Source organism: Crocodylus porosus, unplaced genomic scaffold, assembly GCF_001723895.1.
Source record: "Crocodylus porosus isolate Cpor-Errol unplaced genomic scaffold, CroPor_comp1, whole genome shotgun sequence".
Taxonomy (NCBI): domain Eukaryota; kingdom Metazoa; phylum Chordata; order Crocodylia; family Crocodylidae; genus Crocodylus; species Crocodylus porosus.
In genome coordinates, this window is record NW_017728918.1 from 102,895,075 (window position 1) to 102,915,938 (window position 20,864).

Here is a 20,864-nt window from a genome sequence, read left to right on the forward strand (position 1 = left end):
TGGCACCACAGTGATCACATCTCCTTCAGCTCCTGATGTAATATTTATGTACTGCATGTAAGTGGTTGCCAGAATGCAAGTAAACTTCATAACTGACTGCCACTTATATCATTCACAGGAGCAGTAAGTTAGCAGTTGACTTATACATTTAAGTCTAGTAGCAGAGTAAGAAAGAATATAACTACAGCATTTGGTAATCACAATGTTCCTTGTTTTCCTGCCTTTACTAAAAATAAACACACTAAATTTTCTCTGCCTTGGCCAAACTTTAAATATAGAAATAAAAAGAAAAAAGTTTGAAAGAAATGAGCATGAGCCACCCTTTTCTTCCCTCCATAAATTGTATGCTACACTAAATGAAATTACCAAAGTTCAATCTCTACAGTCTGCAGGACGCTAAATTAAATGGCACATGTAAGCAAGTAGGGTAGCTCACTGTTTCAGGAGTGTCTGGGGTGTTGAAAAGGTTAATGTCGTACAAATCATGTAACATTTTAATTCAGAAAAACTATTTCCAGCTATATTGACCTAACGTAGTAAGGGTTAGAAAACTGAGCAAGAAAGTTATCAAGCTTGACTGAAGAATCCACTGAGCTAGTCTGTTTCTGAAACATATTGTACAAGGCGTTTTCTTGCAGTTATAGTCACAAAAATGCATATCTAGTTTGGTACATCAAACGCGATGCCTGTGAACCTATGTAAAAGATATACAAAATATGTGTTGTCAGGACTGTATATTTTCAAACTTTGAAAATAAACACAAAGTATATATAGGCATATATGTTGTAATGTCAATGTCAACACTAGCACATAGTCTGTCTCTTCTAAATACAGACCTGTTTACTTCCTATTCCAACACATGCACCTACAAACACATGATCATGCATACAGCTTTACATTCTGCTGTTTGCAGAAAAGTCAGAATATACAGCACTATACATTGTGTCAACTCAAATATATTGGCAAAACAAGAAGGATGTCATTCAAAAGAAATTCATCATGCCCTAGAAGAAAAACAGAAGAAAACTGGGGTCATAGTTATTTCATCAATAAAAACACTGAAGACTGTGATGATGATCTAAGATTCCAAATGCTTTGTCCGTCAAGTCAAGTGACAGGGTTACTTTTGGACAATGTACAACAGTGTAGAACTGGTTGCTATAACAAATACAAAACACACAGCTATAATGAGGCATGGAGCTTTCATGTCACCACTTAATTCATCCTTGAGTTCAGACTACTGAGTTCTCTAACCGAAGTGAGACAGAATAATTGTATGCAGTCCTTCTCACAGCAGGTGGTGCTGATGGTGATCTGGACGCCCATCGAGAAGGTAAGCGCCTGTTTGCTGGTCGAGCTGGCCGAGAGAAGCCTTTTCCAGATGAATATTTAGCTGGCACAGATATCTAGAACACAAATGAAACTTCTTGCCTTAACAAGCTATGATATACAAGTATTTCATGGAATGTAAAGGAATAATGTAACATACACTAGGTGATCTCAGAATAGGTGGCCTTGGTCTGTTAAAAGGAATTGAGGATGTATATGTATAGCGGTGTATAGGATGTAAAAGAACAAACACTTCTATCTATAGGAGTTTTCACATCAGTTACAGTCTGAGATATATGGAGACAAATTTGAGACAAAATGAATGTAAGAAACTTCTAACTCATGCAAACCGTGAATTCATTAACACTGAAGCTTCCTTTCTATTTTTTGGATACACTTTTTTTAATGCCGTGCTATCAATGTAACCCAAACTGCAACCATACACCAAAGCATGATTTCACATACCTTTCAGGGATCTTTTGATGAATCTCCTTGCAGTAATCAGGTTTCATTAAACAGCATTGTGTTTCCATTAATGTGACATGTTGATGTACTTCATATGTTATTAATGATGACTAATTAGGAACACAGTGCTATAGCTGCTTTGAGAGCTTCACAGATACAGAAAAGGCAATTTAGATCTGTTTTTCAGGAGCAAATCTGCTGTAAATTTGGAGCATTTGGCCTGGTTTTCAGTTCATGCACCATGTGCCATGTAGAATTATTTAACTCTTCACAGTGTGAGAGAAGATGGATTTGAAATACTTCCTGTGTAATTAGCATTTATAGACATTTGATGTCGAGCTAAGTAACAATCAGGCAGTGGAGAATCAGGCCTCTTACCTTAGGAGAATTATTCTAGATTTAAATCAATATTTAAAAAAGCATTATCTGGCTCAATGTTTTTGCTTAGGGTCTTCCTGCTGAAAATTCATTTTCCCATCAGATTTTCACAGTGTTAAAAAAAATGATAAAGGAAAAAAGGTGTTTCAGCTTTTTGTCACTATGGTAAAAAAAGTTGCTTCTACTAAATATGATTATGTACTATGACAAAACTGATGCAAAAGCACACAGAAAGCAATCTCTAGTCAGATTCTCAACTGTTTAATTCAATTTTAGCTCCACTAGTATCAACAGTGTTGTGCCATTTAGAATTATACCACCTGAACTTTGGGCACATCCCCACAAGTGTGTGTGTGCAAGGATGTGCTTTTTGTTTGGGACAAACGGCAGTGGGACAAGAGACCTGGATGGGGTAGGGGAGGCTGGGGCCAGCACCCATGGTGGCCCCAGAAGCCTTACCTGAGGTCCTGGGTGCCTCCCAGGGCAGCAGAGTGCCAAGCCAGCCACTTGGAGCCTGGCCAGCAGCCAGAGTATGACTCTGGCTGGCCAGGCTTGGGTTTCTGGCAGTGCACGGTGCTGCCGCATACGCCACACCCTGTTTTTAGCAGCATTTTTTTTTTGACACTGGGATCTCCCAGTGTGAAAAAAAAAATCTAGGTTGTGCTGCATATTAGGGGTGCACACGTGTCATGTGAGGTTGGCAGTACCTCAAATGACGATGCACCCGTTATGGTTTTTTCTTCCATAGAGTTGCTGAGCTTTAAATGAGTTAAGCTGTAGTTTGTGAGGTACTTGAAGCTACATAAGGTATGCTTTGTGGTGTTCTAATAAATAGGTTGCCTGAGAAGATAGCAGTCACTGGCAGCACCTGCAACTTCAAATACTTTTTCCTTAAAACATCTGTTTTGTTTCCGTTTATTTTGTTTCAGAATTTGAGAAAAGGACAAAAATTCTATATTTTGCCTGTAAAATATAACCAGATATAAAATGTGTCTACCCTCCCATCTCTCCTTCTTTTGAATCAATGCTGAAAAGATTTAGATTTGAAGAACGCATGATAAAATGCTTCACCAATTTTGAAACTTAAAGAAGCCAAATCCTTTCCTACCAATGGCAGCTTCATATGATTCATGGCCCAGGGAGAAATATCTCCCTGAAGAATGATGTTCTAACTCTCACAGGCTTTGCCACAACAGAGCATGTTAAATCCCTTTGAATAGGTTTGTCAAGTACTAGTCATATAAGGAAAGAAATGTACCAGATTCTGAAGTAAGTTATACCCATGCTAATCTTACATGACTATGCCCAGGCAAGTGCAGGTAGCAAATTAACTGTGGAGAAGTTACTGTGCAGTAACACGTGTAAATGGCTGACTGGGAGCAAATCTGCCCCTGGGAGCTGCCTGATGCTGGAGTGGACTCTGAGCTCAGAGCCTGGCAGGGATAATGTCTCCCTGCCCCAACAGCAGACAGCTCCTGGCTCTGGCTCTGTGATCAGAGTGGAGGCTAGGAGACTGCTCCCTGCCCCCAGGAGCTGCCTGCGGCTGGGACAGGTTCTGAGTTCACTTTGGCAACAGGCATCTCTCAGGGGCAAGAAGATTGTGAAGCTGATTTGGAGCTGGGTCCAGGAGCTCCCTGTATGGGGAGAGTTCCCCACCACGCCTGGAGGTAGCTGGGACCTGCCTCAGACTGGGACAGTTCTCCACCAGCCCCAGGCTGCACAGGGAAGTCTGTATATGCAGCCCAGAGCTGGCTGGGAACTGTCCCATTTCAGGGCAGGTTTCAGCCAGACTGCAAGTACAGACTTTCCTGCACAGTCTGAAGCTGGTCATGAACTGCCCTGGTCTGGGCCAGGTCCCAATCCCACAGCTCTTGCCCAGCTCCATGCCCCAATCAGGCAATCAGGGCATGGGGTTTGGAAAGAGATGTGGGGGAGAGGCAGGTCCCAGCCCCTGCCTTGATCTGCCTGTGGGGCAGGTAGCAGCAAGCCCCCAGCTGGGCAGAGGTTCCCCACCCACTGGTAGAACAGCTCCTAGCCACCCCAAGCTGAGCAGGGATTCCCTGCCCAGCTGGGGGCTCCCGATGTGTACAGGCCAGGAGACAGCTGTCTTTTGTTCCTGTGATCCCCGCCAGCCCCTGGGCTAGCACCCAGGGGGAGCCTAGAGCTCTCCATGGCTGCTGTAGGGGAGCAGAGCAGGGTAGGAGCAGCCCTCTCCTGGCTACTTCCATTGGGAGCATGTGTAGATGTGCTCCCCAGTAGGCATACTGCACAGTATTTTTACTGAGCAGTAAGCCTACTTCAAATTAATTGCATGCGTAGACACATCCACAGAGATCTGATCCGGGGGCTACAGGGCAGACCCTACATTGAAAGACTGCGGGACCTAAACCTGTTCAGCCTTCACAAGAGAAGGCTGAGGGGGAACCTGGTGACTATCTATAAAGTCACTAGGGGGGACCAGAAGGGTTTAGGGGAGACACTGTTTCCCCTAGCGCCCCCTGGCATGACAAGGAACAATGGACACAAGTTATTAGAGAGTAGATTTAGATTAGACATCCGCAAGAACTGCTTCACAGTTAGGGTGGCTAGGAGCTGGAACCAACTTCCAAGGGAAGTGGTGCTGGCTCCTGCCCTGGGGGTCTTTAAGAAGAGGCTTGATGACTACCTTGCTGGACTCATTTGAGTCCAGTCTTTTCTCCCACCTGGGTAGGGGGTCAGACTTGAAGATCTACAAGGTCCCTTCCGACCCTACTTCTATGATTCTATGATCTAAATATAGCACACAGGACTTTACTGGGGTCTTACTTATACTTCAGTGAAGCTGCTGATGATTTACCCATGTGAAAAAAGATCAGGAAGCAGCCCAAAGTGTCTTATTTTTCACAAATACATCAAATATCATTTTGGTCTGTCCCTGGCAAATGTTTGAGGTTTGTTTGAAAATTAAGTTAATTTACTTTTGTCAGCCTTATAAGATATTACCTCTGGTAATTTCTGTCTCTCTTTCCCTTGTTTGATCTGCTGTCCAACATGCCTGGATGAATTCTTCTGAAGCTCTTGCTTTCCTTGCTCTGTCTGGAGTGTTTCTAAATACTGGTTTAATCCCCGATCTGTACACTCAGAATCTGACTGTGTCCACTTATCTTTGCAGGCTTTTGTCTCACACAGAGAAGTCACTGTTGATTTTTCATAGTTTTTCAAAAGCTTTTCAACAACACCATAGTTTGACCTTGAGTCAGCTGAACGAGGACGACCAGATAAATTACTTGGCCTCCAGTCATGCTCATGAAACATGTGTCGATAGCCACTGTTGCTTGGAAGTCCATTTATTTGCTTCTCTCGCCCTGTTGTTTTGGCTGTTTTGTTGGGATTGAAGGATTCCTTCTCCTTTGCTGTGGTGAGCCTGGAATTTGAGTCACAAGCTGGATTTACAGTTTCTGTTCTGTTAACAACAGAATCACACTGTGGGCTACCAGGTTTCTGATTTTCTGACGATAGTGCTTGAAGCTTTGTATTTTCCTGAAAAGAAATGTTGCATTTATCTGTATGAAATACGGTCCTATTAAACTCATCAATCTTTGCTGCCAATGTCTCATTTCTTTGGGTCTTATCAAGAGTATATCCAGAGTTTCCTACATGGTCATTGTGCAGTGTTGTAGGAGCATAAAAGTCACTACTGTGCTGCAGACCATGTTGAGGTGTAGGATGGTATCTCTGGTGTGTTTTCTCACTTGGCACCACATTGCTATCTGAACAGCTTTTCTGGGCTGACAATGGGGAAGACCCATTCTTAGTGCTTTTTCCAAGCTTGCCCACATCACATCCCCACGTCTTGTGACAAAAGCTTATCAGTCGATTGCAATCAGAGACTGTCTCTTTATTGGCTACATCTACTGAAGCAGTCACCAGTGTGGGGCCTTTCACAGACTTTCCTTCATCCACACATGCCCCTGGAGTGTCATTCTGTTTTGCACAAGTCTTAATGTTTTTTTCACTCTTACACTCCTGAAGCCTCCCGTTACTTCTTTTGCCTGAATCTTTTTTTGGTACTTCGGAAACTTGTACAATTACAGAGAGCGAGTTGGTCAGATGCCGAGAAGTGCTTCGTGGAGGGACAGGTGGGGCTTCTTTCCTTTGACAGGGCATGAAGTCTATTCCTCCACTGCCAGTAAGAGTACTACTGGAGCTCACACTCCTGTTGGAGCTCATCAGATTCTTCCTGTTATTTTGTTCCTTTGTTTCAAAAGGTAGTGAAGCCATTTGAGGTTCATTGCTGAACACATGGTTCCTCTCAGGCATACTTACTGTGTTTTGCATTTCTTCAGATTCTCCCAGAAAAGAAAGTGACTTAATTCTGGAGAAGCATAAAAGGAGAAGCATTTTTAGGGATGAGTGATGAGGCTATTTCCCCAGGGAAGCTCAGCAGAGCTTCCTACTTTCCCCTGCACAGGTGCTCAGAGGAAGGACTGTAAGACTGGTAGCTTGGAGAAGGGAGTCATTGCTATAACATAACTTACTCAGGAAAGACTTCCCACCCAATCAGCACAGGATCTGGAGGAAGCTCAGCAAAGGGAAGCTTGTGCAGTGTATCCCTGCCCTTCTGCCCCTTTCCTCATGCTTTATTTTCATAGGAAGGAAAATGGGGCCTCTTATTTTGACTGACTAAGTCTGCCTAAATTAGCAGAGCTCCCGATGTAGCCCTTGGCTTGTGTAAATTTCTTAAAATCCACTATAGCAATTCAAACATGTCCTCATGGTTCTGTTAAATAACCACATTTTCCTCATGCATTAACCAACTCTACACATTCTGTGACTCTATTTCCTTAATAGACATGGATGCTAAAATAATTGCACTTTGTCCCACAGGTCACATAGGGATATGCCAGGAAGAAAGACTGTAAAGGGCTCCTCCATGCTTCTTGAGCCTGAGCAAGCTCCTGGCACAACGGGCACAGGCACCTAATATGGAAAAAGTATAAGTTGTTTGGAAGAAGGTAAAGTAAGATGCCACGGCAGACTGTGTTTCCCACTATCACCAAAGAACTCAAGCAAAATTCTTCCATGGTGCCCTGATAAGCATCCTTTTTAGAGGGCCACCATGCTAAGGCAAAATCTCTGCATTTTACATACAGGCTATCTCTGTTTATTATGTACAGTCCTGTGCAAAGAGCAGTGCATGGCCAAAGGCCCTCTGTTTGTAGTGCATAGGAGGGATACTGTGCTTCTGTTCTTTTCAGGCTGCAGCTTACTTTCCCCTTAAATGATCAGCAGTCTCCAAAACTTGTGTGTCTGAAACAGGGCAGAGTATCACAAAGCAATGGTTCTTCCTACTCCCTGCCTTTGTGTTTCTTCTGGTGTGCCACTGGCACTCTGCCCATGAAGTAACCCCAATACCTGTACAAAGATTTGTGTTTAAAGCAATGAAACCCTAACATGGCCAAATGCAAGGAGTGTGGGAGGGGATGGAGGCAGATATGGATATTTATGCCTTTGTGTTCCCTTGCAAGGCTGTGTTAAAGCTAAGTACAATTCAAGTTTATATTTTGTGTAGATAAAGCTGGATTTTTTGCAAGGAAAAAAGACTGAAGCATTGTTCTGATTTAATTTTTTATACTGCATAAAGAGAAATTGGAGAAGTTAGGACCTAGAAGTATATTCTATAGTAAAATTCTTTTTACTCTGAATGGAACAAGGTTGGACTTTTTGTTCCTTTCCTTCCACTGATCTAAAGAAGCCAAATGTGGTTTACCTTCTGTGGTTGGACTTCTTTCGAATTTCCTCTTGATAGCTGCATAATTCTTCACTGACTTTAGCAAGTTCTTTAAGAGCCTTTATAAATACAAATGATGTTGTTTTAGCATAAACATTTTTAAACAACACCTCCAGAATTATTCAAACACAGTCCTGATATACAAGTCAGAGTCCTATGCAGAAGAAAGTAGGAGTGAAAGATACAGAAATGCCTGCAGGTGGTAAAGGACATGTGATTTATGCATTTATTAAATGTCATTAAACTCATCAGTAACAAAACGATGCTTTCCCCAGCTGCAATATTATTCCTCTATTAGAAGCAAGGGATAGATATACTTTGGATGGGTACAAGTGGAGGGAAAGATATCAGCCTCTACACACTACTGTTTGTACTTACTACATTGAGATCACTGGTAGAAATCTTGGCATCCTTAGGAGTTTTCAGGCTCAGACAGACTTCAGATTCCTCAAGGTCCTCAAAGGTCAGATTGTCCCTTACTAAAGCATTGTTTTTCTTCTTGGTTCTAGTGTCTTTCCACTCTTCTCCTGTTTTACTGAGTGAACTCTCTCCTTCCATCCTGTCATTTGCTTTGTGTTCATGGTTCAGTTCTGCTGTGTCATTCTGTTCTGGAGAATATACTGACAGCTGCAGCATCTTGCTATGAATGGCCTTGTTATCATGGGCATTCATATTGTTCTCCCTCCTAAGTTTTACCTCCTGGTAAAGCTGAAAATACAATAAAAACCACTATTAAGTGATAGTAGTGTTTTAACCTGGTATGTTGAAGGGCTACATTTATATTCTGTTTTAACATGTGTTACAAAGCTCAAAACATTGTGATTGAGTAGAATCATTGTGGAGTGAACTACGCATCTACATTTCATAGTAGCGGATGCTGAGTGGTATGGCCAACTGGCTGTTCTATTATTGCAGATGTGGAGAAGGGTGATTACAGTTATCAAAATCTTTTGCTCTGTTGTGAATCTCTGGCTTTGAGCTATGGGATGGTGTGCCTGCTGATCTTACAAATAAAACACTTGTGGGCTGGGTCAGCACTTGATGGCAGTCCTCCAGGGAAAATCAATGTACTACAGCAAATTCTGTTGAAATAAAAACAAGGTTCAGGAATGCTAGTGGTAGGTTCATAAGTTTATGGTCATATAAATTACCCACAGGTCATTTCACTTTTGGTGGTTCAACTAAATATAAATAAATGTGCTCTGAGATTTACATGCACACAATATACACACCACATGCAAGTGTATGACAGCATAAATGTCAATGGATACATAAAATACCCATGAAACTTTTTTACCATAAAATCATAGAAAATTAGGGTTGGAAGGGACCTCAGGAGGTCATCTCGTCCAACCCCCGGCTCAAAACAGGACCATCCCCAACTAGATCATCCCAGCCAAAGCTTTGTCTAACCATGTCTTGAAAACCTCCAAGGATGGAGATTCCACCACTTCTCTGGGCAACCACTTCCTATGTTTTACTGCCCTTATATTGAAAACATTCTTCCTCATATCTAACCTAAACTTCCTTTGCTGCAACTTAAGACTGTTGCTCCTTGTTCTGTTATCTGCTACCACTGAGAGCAGTCTAGCTTCGTCCTCTTTTGAACCCTCTTCAGGTAGTTCAAGACTGATATTAAATCCCCCCTCAGTCTTCTCTTCTCTAAACTAAATACGCCCAGTTCCTGCAGTCTGTTCTCATAAGTCATGTCCCCCAGCCTTCTCACTATTTTTGTTGCCCTCCTCTGGACTCTTTCCAATTTGTCCACATCCTTTCTATGGCAGGGGGCCCAAAACGGGACACTGTAAACCTGATGTGGCCTCACCAGTACAGAATAGAGTAAAAAACTTACTTCCCTTAATGTGCTGGCAACGTTCCTACTAATACAGCCCAGTATGCTGTTAGCCTCTTGGCAACGAGCACACTGCTGACTCATATCAAGCTTATTATCTACTATAACCCCCCAGGTCCTTTTCTGCAGACCTGCTGCGAAACCAATCAGTCCCCAGGCTGCAGCAGTCAGTGCATGGGATTCTTCTGTCTGAAGTGCAGGACTTTGCACTTGGCCTTATTAAACCTCATGAGATTTATTTGGCCCAATCCTCCAATTTGTCTAGGTCACTCTGAATCCTAGCCCTACTCTCCAGCATATCTACTACACACCCACCAAGCTTGGTGTCATCTGAGAACTTGCTGAGGATGCAAACCATCCCATCTTCGAGATGGTTAATAAAGATATTAAGATATTGAACAAAACTGTCCCCAGGATTGACCCCTGGGGCTCTCCACTTGATACCAGCTGCCAACTAGACATTGAGCCATTGATTACTACCCTAATCATCTTCTCCTCCTCCATGTGCTTAGAAATGGATTTATTCTACTATTTTAAAGTAGAATAATATAAAACACAACATTTTGGTGTTTTGTGTAGGGAAGGAGTTGATTTGCTGGCAAGCCAGAGTGACAAAGATATAAGAAGAACAAAGGCCAAAAAGGTTACAGGAAGGAAAGAGTAAAAAGCTGTGAGTATTAGGAGGTGACTGGAAAAGAAGACGCAAGACAACTGAGCAGTTACTTGGTGGTTATTAAGTGGAGTACAGTTGTGATATTAGTAGGAGGTGATCAGTAGGGGCTGCTGACTGACTGAAGGGTGCCCACTTCTGGTTTTGCCTTGTCCATGCTTTCAAATTCCATATCCCTGCTGCTGGGAATATCTTCGAGTGAATATCACTCATTCTGGTGAAATGAAGCGATTGCTTAAACAAAGCCCAGCAACTTCACAACATACAAACAGAAAGTTGAGGTGAATATCATTCTCAAACCTAATAGAAGCTAAAGGGGAAATACATAAAAACAAACATCATGGATATGGCTATGATTTATTTGGCTTTATTTTCTTTTTCCATTCATTATTTCCCTGTCATGTGAGAAGTCTCTTTCCTACATAGATCAGCTACAAGATGGTGTTGGCAGAAATTATTTTCATGTGCATATTAGAATACAAAATGTGGAAGATGCATTGGGTAAATTGCCACCAGGCAGCTTAACCTGTGCATTAACAAGTGGGTGGAGGATTTTGTTGCGAGGACTGCTGTGATTTAAAAGAACAATAAATAATTACAAAAAAAGGTCTCAGGAAGGAAGCACTGTAGATGTGACAAAGGCTTAGCATTTGCTACTGGGTATTAATACTATTTGTGTTTAGGTTTTGGCATGTTGTTGATTATAGACATTTTTTACTAAATGTCATTCGTAAATATAGCAAGTCCATGCCTGAATTAATCTCTCATATCCTGTGCCACTTACTGCTCGATGCATGGCATTTCTGTTGATGTTAAGGAATAAAGTAGCACCGAGTTTATTCCAGTGGGCATGGTGCATGCAGTTCTTTACAGCTGGAGATTTATAAGTTACAATGTGCATACTGGAATTCTGTTAATAACTGTGCACACAACTAAGCCTCAAACAGATCTGTCTGAAGAAGTATCCTGACTTTTTAAAAACTCACTCATTTAATGCACACTGCAGCTTGTGCCCAGATTGTCTGGCAAGATTATATACTGCCAGCAATATCATGGCAAATTTGATGGGGGATCAATGCTTCGAAGTGACACTCTAGTCCTTCCTTTGTGCCTTTGGGTATAAAATAAGCAATTTCTCAAATGCTGAGTCAGCCCAGACTATGTAGCTGACCTTCAGTCTCTACAAGTGCATAGTAGCAAACAATGTACAGGCTAATGATTCAAGGAGAAAAATCAAAAAAAACTTCACAATAATGTAAATGTTAACCAGGCTGTAAACACTCAATAAGTGTAAGTACCTCTTCTATCTTCATCTGCATGACCTTCCACTGGCATTCCCATTCCTTTCTTTCATTGTCAAATCTCTCCAGCAGTTCCATCTTCTCTTTATTCCAGTTTCTCTCAGTATTCTCCAATTGTTTACGTAGGTCCATTGCTGCAGTCTGAGGATCAGCTAAAAGATGTTTCTGCTCCTCTTTCTTTCCTTAATATTTCTTGGAAGTTAGGAGCAAGCTTATCAGAAGAAGTCCTATATGCCTTTGATTCTAGCTTCAAGGAAAGAAATAAAGCAAATAGAACAGAGAGGCAATGAATTCCAGTTGTGCTGAAACTGGTTTGCAGGAGACAGCACCAGAGTTGTAATTATAAACACATACTATAGTACAGATACATGGAAGAACTTGGCAACAGAAAGAAAAAGAGCTCAAACTCTCCCAAATGTGATATCAGATATCACACTGAGTCTGTTACTCTGCACACTTAAGCTATCCAGCATAAGAACAAAGGAAATGTACACAAATGGGTTATATTCAAACTTACTGAAATAAAGCAATGGTGCTATATTAGCACTTGATATTACAAGGTAGTGAGAGCCTGTTGCAAGCTGCTGTGCACCTTTAATTTCTCTCGGAGTGAATTGCAGAGCAATGCCCTGGAATCTTGCAAGATCTGTCCTGTAGGCAGAGTGGCCAAGTATGCTGTCTATAGTTGTCACAAGACAGCTCAGCTACAAATCTAAAGATAGCAAGCTTTGCTCAGAATAATGCAGACTTTATACTGCCACATGTAAAATAAGTCCTAGTAGTATATATATTTGTATACAGTATATAGTGTATAGTATGTGTGTGTATCTATATAACACAGGATTGTGTGTTTCTCTATTATACACATCATTATGTATATAATTATATAAAAAGAAATGAACTTACAGATAAAAATCTCAAAATTTCACTCACACATCTTCATATTTATGTGTATGTAAGATTGGAGTGTTCTCTGTTAGGTAAAACCACTTTCATGCATAAACTCATCATGCATTTTGGTTTTTCAAATGTAATTAAATTAGAGTATATATTCCCAAGCCATGGGTTTCAGAGACAAGGGAACTAGGTTTTATCCTCACCTCTGACACAAATGTAGTATGAGACTTTGAGCAAATCATTTAACCTCTCTGCATTTCAATTTCCCCATGTTTAACAAATGTAAGTTATGGTGCTCAAAACCTTATAAAAACTTTGGATGAAAATGTACTAAACAGCACTCTTGTATTATGGTTTGTGTGTACAGCAAAGCTTTTTTTCCTGAAGCTTTCATGGGCATGATACTCCTATTACTTTCACAAATTATACAGCAGTTATTTCATTCACATCAGCAAATTTACTGCTATACCCATGTAAGTGACATTATAATTCATTCTTAGAAGCAGGAGTTTAGTTCCCTTGCATGGCATAAAGTCTGCTATATATTGATGTGTAGGTTTTTAGGATTTGGTTTTTAGAACAGACTGCTATGTTCCCTAGGTAAACAGAAATACCTGTGTCACTTCACAATATACTTACAAATTGTATTAGTCAATGAAGAGAGGCTGAGACTATGTTACTTCTCAGGTCACAACAATTATTCATTTTATTGGACATGTTTTCTTTGATATGGTGATTACTCACCTCTATAAACCTCTGCAATTCCCTTTTGAGTCACATGCAAACCTTTGACCAAAGCACCTTCTATTGGGCAAAGTATGTTGGTTCAGCTGTGGCTACTATGTGATCATTGAGTATCAGCATCTGTTTTATTCCAGCCAAATACTAAGCTTATGCCAAATACTTAGCTAATGAGCTTCTTTCATTTACAAGTGAGCTGAAGTCCAATATGTTAATGGTGTCTCTGAATCAGATGAAGTCCTGCCACAACACATTACACAGACACTAGTGAAGATCCCTCAAGGGATGCTGGGGCTTTAGAAGGCAGTATCTCAGTGAACACTGAACCTCCCTGTCACTGTTTTTCAAGATCACAGCGATGTAATGGAATTCTTTGCCTATCCAATGCAATGTATGAGCTTAGCTCTTTCAAAGTCCCACTCAGATGTGTCACTGGAAAATTGTAAAAGCAACCAGTTTCCTCTTTTCTTTTCCTCTTTTCAGCTCTACCTGAACCACTTCCAAAACAGGCTTCATATCCAGCAAGATCCTGGATGTGGAGGATTTCACCTGCCTAGAAACATTTAAGTCATCTTAAAAAATGAAGATCTGTACAACTAACAGAGCTGCTCAAGGACAATGCAGCATTCTCAACATAAAGTCCAGTTTGAGTTTGCTGCTTTGCCCAAGTTCACAGCTTCATATGCAAGCAAGCTTGAGTATAGAGCCTGCTTTTCTCCAGGGCCAATTCAGGACTGCAATAAATGTTGATCAAAAACAACACTGCACTGCCCAGAAGAGCTGTTGTAACTGAGAAATCTTGTTGTTCAGCCCTTTTGGTGTTTTTACACTTCACTAGAGGAAAGGTTGCAGTTCTTAATTTGGCACACTGCTAATGCCCTTTTTTGCTGTTTTCTTTTTTTATAGACCTTCTAAGCCCCACCCAAGTGAAATTAGAGGAATTAAGCAAAATAATCTCTCTATTTCCTCACTTAATTCCTCCTTCAAATGTTTATAGCAAAGAACCATGCAAAGGCAGAAGCTAGAGACAGGGATACATTCACCTTACTGTTTGCAAAACTACCTTTGACAATCAGTGATAATTACTGCAATTCAATCAGAATCAATGAATAAATATTACTGGAAAAAACGTGAAAGCCATATGCTTCATTTTAATATTTATAGAATGCCCTCCTTTCCTGGATGCATATCAAAAGTCCCACGATGCTTTTTTAGTGTCATTCCTGATCACTCCTTTGTTCACATCCATCTTCAAAATTTACTATCTGCCTCATAGAAGTGGTCCTTTATACAAATAGACCAGAGACCATCAGTATATAAGCAAGATCTGAAAAAGGGTAGTTACCACTATTTACTTGTAGCTCTACAGCTGCCCTCAAAAATGCTTCTTTAGACCCTGCTACACATGCAAATTAAAGCTGGATAGAAAAAGCAGCTTGAAATGTATTACACATGTTCCAGCTCTGGGTGGATCTTTATATGGTGTGATAGCTAATCTGCACTTGTAGCCAGCCTAAATTCATTGTACAATTAGCTGGTAAATTGCTTGGTACATGTAATGTGTAGAGGGGGCCAGTTTTTCTCATTCTGCCTTCCTTTTCTTCCTCACATTGCAGTTTGTACTGTTAAAATTTCCCTATCAAGTGCAAATATGCACAATTTTCTTGAATGACTGGATCACCATATAATTTTGCTGTTACTGCTGCTGCTGGTGCTATGGTGATTAAGTTCCTCAAAGGCCTTTGATTCTTATCTTTTAACTCTTTTCTCCCTGAGAACCAAGAATCACAATTTCTGGTACTGCTAATATAACCACAGCCTGTATAAAGCACTTGCCTGTTGCGACAGGCATTCCACAAGGCTTGAGCAGCAGCACAAACACATGGAAAACCAGTGCTCCTCTTTTTTATATCTTTTTTCCTCTGTATAATTCCTATAATCTAAAGGCACCCAAATTTTAGTTTGCCATGTGGATTGGCACAGCATGTGTTCTCTTGTGGTATTGGCGCTTTCCACATGTCCTAGACAAGGTTAGAGGCTCATTACAGAAATTGACTTTAAACATCTAATCAATTTTGTCTACATCAACTACATTTCCCTTCTACTTTCACTGGATCCCTCCCCTCTCCCAAGGAAAGAAAAAACATTTGAGGCTATCCCTAGTCTCTAATGTTACTCATTTTACCCTCCTCTGTGCATATATCAAAAATGAAAAATAGTATGAAATAAATCTCTATCAGAAGTATGGCAACTGCTAAAAATAAGCTGCTGTGACATCAAAAGAGAAGGTATTATTTTTCCACGGAGACAAGCTAGAGTGCATATGCCCAGCTATTCAGACATACAAATCTTCCTCTGGTTTACAAGCGAGTGATTAATGCACAAGTATGGATAAGATGCAAGGCGGATGAGAGCAGACACAACTACAACCAACAACCCTGGATACAATGCAAGCTTTTGGATGGATAATGCATGAATAGATATATTTTTATTTTCTTTAAAGAAGGAACAGGCATTGAAGATAGTACACACTTTTAACTTGTGAAGACATCAAGCTTCAATATATGGTTTAAAAAACAAAGGAAATAGCAAGTTTACAAAAACAGGTTGTCACCTCTTTTGTTAACAAATCAGGTACAGTTTGAAAATCTGCCTGAACCAATGAGCAGCAGTTCCTGGAGGGTAAAAAATTATTACATACTTGGGTGATTACTGACCTACATACAAATATAAACATTAGGCAGATGTTTAAATAACTCTCTGATCAAACTGTTTATCATTCTTGTAACATTCATTACCCTTATTTTCCATCTTACAAGTTCTGCCAAAAGTCTTCAAGAAACACTGTGAGCCTAAAACAAACAAACAAAAGAAAACCCAACAAAAACTATACCTTTTGTGAGTTAAGAAATCCTTTGGAAGTTTTTCAGTCCATTTCGAATGTAGCAGTGAAAGCGGTGAAATGCATAGCTAGCTGGGATAAAGAGTTCCAGTTCTGCAAATCTCGATCTTTAAAAGAAACAAGAAAACCAGGGCAGAGATGAAAACACTTTATCTGGGGCAGCTTTTGCAACTCTCTTTGATTAACTCCACAACTTTCACAAACTGAAAAACAGTTCCGTTTAGCATCAATCCAGCAGCTGGTTTCTACGTGACGTCAGTACCCGGAGGATGGCTTTAAAGCCATCGCTTCCAACCCCCAGCTCTGTAACTTTATCTCTGCTCATATTTTGTGTAAACAACTTCAAGTCCAGGACGTATTTAGGTTTTATGGCACAGCCCAGTATTTAAAGCTTGCCAAGGCAGACAGTGTTAGTAAAAAGCTATGACAATGGACATTTTTAGATTTCTTTTATTAGTTGAAGCTAACTCTCTGTTTTAAAGAAGGATTCTTTTATCCATCCTACACCCAGTTTTCAGGCTGCGTTTGACATTCTTTTGAAGTTGTACAGCTTGATCCCCACACTGAAAAGGAAAGGGCTTTGTTTACTGAGGCAACCTTTGATGATGGCTCACAGCTTGTCTGAAACTCCTGCCCTCCCCTACATTAAACTCTTTTCTGTATTCAAATATATATTGGCAGTAGTGAAGTAAAGCATCACTAGCCATTGTGTAATCTTATTTGATGTGTATTTTGGGAATGATGACAAATGCCTTGTTCAGGATATATACAAACACTTCTGCTATTTCATAAGGATATGGGATACTGATTCTTCAGTCTATTAAATCCACTTAACACCGCTCAACAGAGCAAAGTGGATTTAAATTGGCCAGGTATATAGCCCACAGAAATTCTCCCTGCCCAGGGGTGTTCTGGTAAAAATGTGGACATCTCTTGTTCCTGCCATGCCTAAAAACCCTGATATAAGCAGGCATATCAAGGACTGGGAACAGACTGATGGACTTGATTTCTGCCACAGATGCAAGGTCAGTGAAGGACCGTTTGACAGCATAACCAATTTGAGCTGCCTGCTGCAGCTTTGATGCACACCAGGACCAGGCAGCGGAGATCAGGGCACTGCATCCAACTCCCTGCACCTCCCTTCTCGACAGGGCCTCAGTCAGGATTGAAAGTACGGCCTGTGGTGTCAAATGTTTTTCTTTGCATATCCAGGTGGATTTTTTTGTTAACGCTTTGTGACAGGTTACAAATTCCATGTACACTCAGTACAGACAGGCCTAAACTTCTTACAGTGCAGATCTAAGCTCTCTCCCAGGGTCCTGTTTGCTTCACAGACTCCCCCTGGTGCACACAGTGGATATGTGCACATCAGCAACAGTGGCATGGGTATGGGGCCATGCCCCTTCTTGTCCCCACTTGCAATTGTAGATGGAGGTTATTTGTGTGCTCAGGTGTATTTATGAATTAAAACTGCAACTGGTTGCTGTCGGAGGATTCAAGTTATGGGGAAAGACTCCAGAAGGACACAGTTAGTTTCCATTCAAGCTGACTGACAGACCAATGGCTAAATTCTACCCTGAAATGCATGAGTAAAATGCCTGGAGTGGAACCCATGTATGGACAGACATTGATCAACTGATTACAGAAGTTGCTAGCAGGATTGAGAATGTAATGTGTGCCTCCAGCAGCTGCTTTGTTTACTTGGCTTTGCTCTTCTTCCCCTTCCCATCTTCTGTAAGGAACAATAAAATGTGTCCATGCTAGAGTTCATGTACAGCAGAAGGGTTTTAGCTCAGGGTGCATTTATAGTAAACATTTAAGCATGTTGCAGGGAAAACACATTTTTTCCTTATATGGTCTGAGCGTAAGCCCTATTGAATACATTACTTGAGTACTTTTTCTTTTCCAGTGTGAGATACCCAGTGGGACTTGGGATGTTTATAAACATTTCAAAAGCCACTTAGGAAACAAACAAAGATGCCTGATTACATGACAGAATATTCCCAAAGAAAATCATTGGCCCATTCATTCAAAACGCCTTCTTTTGTAAAACCTCAGAACTTCTCTCTGCCCTACGTTATACCCAGACAGCCCAGCTGACATCAAGGGCCATTTTTACATGCCACAAAATTGGCCTTTAAAATGACTTAATGCCCTGTTGCAGCTGTTTGCACGTGTCAGTGGCATAATGTGTTTTAATGGTGAGCTGTTTGCACATGTTGGCAGCGTAATGTGCATTAAATGACTTTGGGACACAGCAAAATAAAACATGTCTGAGGTGGTTTAGTTTGCTGCAGAAGGAAGCACTGTGCATCTCAGGGGCTGTGCAGGCAGCCCGTGCAGGCAGCCCGTGCAGGCAGCCTAGCAGCAGCCTATCCAGGTAGGCTCCACTGAAGGAAAAAAACAACAAAAAAGTGGCAAGCCTGATTTTTTTTTTCTCCCTGGAGCCTGCCTGCCTGCCTGAGCTGCGCAGGGGCCCGGTGCTTCCCTCTATACCTGTCCGCTTGGGCCAGGTGCTGCCTGGGGGGGTGCTGCTGCTGCCGTGGAAGGAAGCACCAGCCACACATACTCCTCCCCTGGAGAGGCAGGTGAGGGTCTGGCCTGTCCCTTGTGTCCACACCATGGACATTTGCTTTGCCCTAAATTGAAGCAGTGTTTTTAAAGACCCACCACTTCAATTTAGGGAGAATTAAACTGAAATATACCACCGTGGTGTATACACATGCCCTGTGTCCTGGTAACTTAGACAAGACCTGTACCTCTAATTGGGTTGAGGTAAAAGCCTCGTCTTACAACACTATCGCCTCAGTGAATTCAACAAGGTTGCATTATGATGAACGAGGGGAGAATATGACCTCACTGCTTTTTACTCTGGTGCCTTCTTTAAACATTAACTTTAATGTTAATGTATTTATTCAATGCTATTGCACGTTGTTTTGAAGTGTGAAATAAAACACTGACTAGGACAAAGCCTAAATTAATGTTGTCACTCAGGCAATCTTCACATTCATTTCAGTACCAGCAAGGCTGGAATGAAAACTGAGTAAAGGCTTCAGGATCAGGCCTACGAGGAACGTTATGCTACTTGCTAGGAGACCAGATCCAAAGCCCACCAAAATAAGTAGGTATCTTTTGGACAACTTCAACAGGTATTGCTCCAGGTGTTCCTGGTACTGTAGAGAGAACTGTATAAGGTATTCTACTTGCTGTGGAGCCTGTCCATGAGTTCGAAGATTGGAAAGACTATTTATTGGGTTGAGAAGGAGCTGGTTTCTAGGCCACTCTTGCCCTCAGCATGTGCAACTGTCACTGAAGTCAAATTGGCATATTTGTCTGAGTGATGGCATAATTTGACCTGTACCTTTTATTTTTAGAGGGCAGTTCTGCTTAGAAAGTGACTATTTTAAACTGACAGTTTCCTACTCAACAGAAATTATCCCTGTGTGGTTTCAGGGTCAAACCTGCTGGCATATTATGCCTGACCTTTATGTGGGCGAGCTTTGTCAGGAGAACACAAGAAGCCTTTCCTGTTCCTTAAACCTGGTGTGTCTAAATTGCCATGCTACCTGCTTTGAGTGATTTTCTTTGGTAAACTGTTGACCTGCCAGTGCATGGAGTGGGCATTTAGCTATTAGACTGATACATCACCTTCACCATAAAAGGCTCAGGGCAGTTTACATTAAAAAAATACTTGTAAGATAAGTTTGTGTTATATATTGTAAAAATATCACAGATGATCAACCCAGATCTGGCCTGTGCCACTATGTAATCTGGCCCACAGGACTCCCCATAACTCTAGAAATTTGACAGCAGAAGAGAGGTGACACCACTACTTTGCTGTCAAATTTCCATACTTATGGGGAGCCCTGAGTCCTGCATTCTGGATTGAGTGCCCAATCCCTGTGCACAGGGATGGCCTGGGTGGCACTGGGCTCCAGGGCCCAATCCTGGTGGAGAGGGGCCAAGAGGGAGGAGTACCAGGCTCTTGGATCCCAATCCTGGCACATAGGTGTGGAAGGGGGCAGCATCAAGCTCCCAGGGTCCAATGCCAGTGTATGAGGCAAAAAGGGGGTAGTACTGGGCCCCAGGGCCTGATCCAGCTTGTGGACTGGCCCCATGCCACTCATCTGGCCGGTAGGGCAAGAAGGTTGCACACCACTGGTTAAAACAGATAAAACTTCGAAATAGAGCTGTGTGTAATAAACAAAGTCCCCAAACAGTGTTCAAAAACATAACTCCTCCTGCTCAAAGCCTGCCCATATAAAAAGTCTGACAATGCCTCCTGAAGATGCCCAGGCTCAGGTTCTGACAGGCTGCAGAGGGGAGGGGGTCCAGAGCTGAGGTGCTACCATCAAGAATAATCATCTATGTGTTTTCACCAGATGAATTTGGTGTGCAGATGCATGAGTGGGCAGGACTTGTTTTTCAACAACATATTTAGACTTGCTCAGGAGGTGTGCTGGTCATACCCATGGGCAGGTCTAGGATTTACTAAAGTGGGGTTGTGGCAATCCACCCCAAAGACCATTGTTAAATGGGGATGAAGTCTGGTTGGAGCC

General features: G+C 41.6%; 1 protein-coding gene across 1 annotated transcript in view; it reads right to left on the reverse strand.

The window, feature by feature from the left end:
• Window positions 1-717: 717 nt before the first annotated feature.
• The window catches only part of LOC109312160 (protein SOGA1-like), a 67,896-nt gene continuing 47,749 nt past the window's right edge, over window positions 718-20,864 (reverse strand). Inside the window, 7 exon segments of the mRNA XM_019538204.1 lie at window positions 718-1,406; window positions 5,155-6,526; window positions 7,922-8,001; window positions 8,321-8,650; window positions 11,763-11,940; window positions 11,942-12,012; window positions 16,297-16,316. Of these exon segments, the coding sequence (XP_019393749.1) occupies window positions 1,233-1,406; window positions 5,155-6,526; window positions 7,922-8,001; window positions 8,321-8,650; window positions 11,763-11,940; window positions 11,942-12,012; window positions 16,297-16,316 (2,225 nt within the window). The 3' untranslated portion in view covers window positions 718-1,232.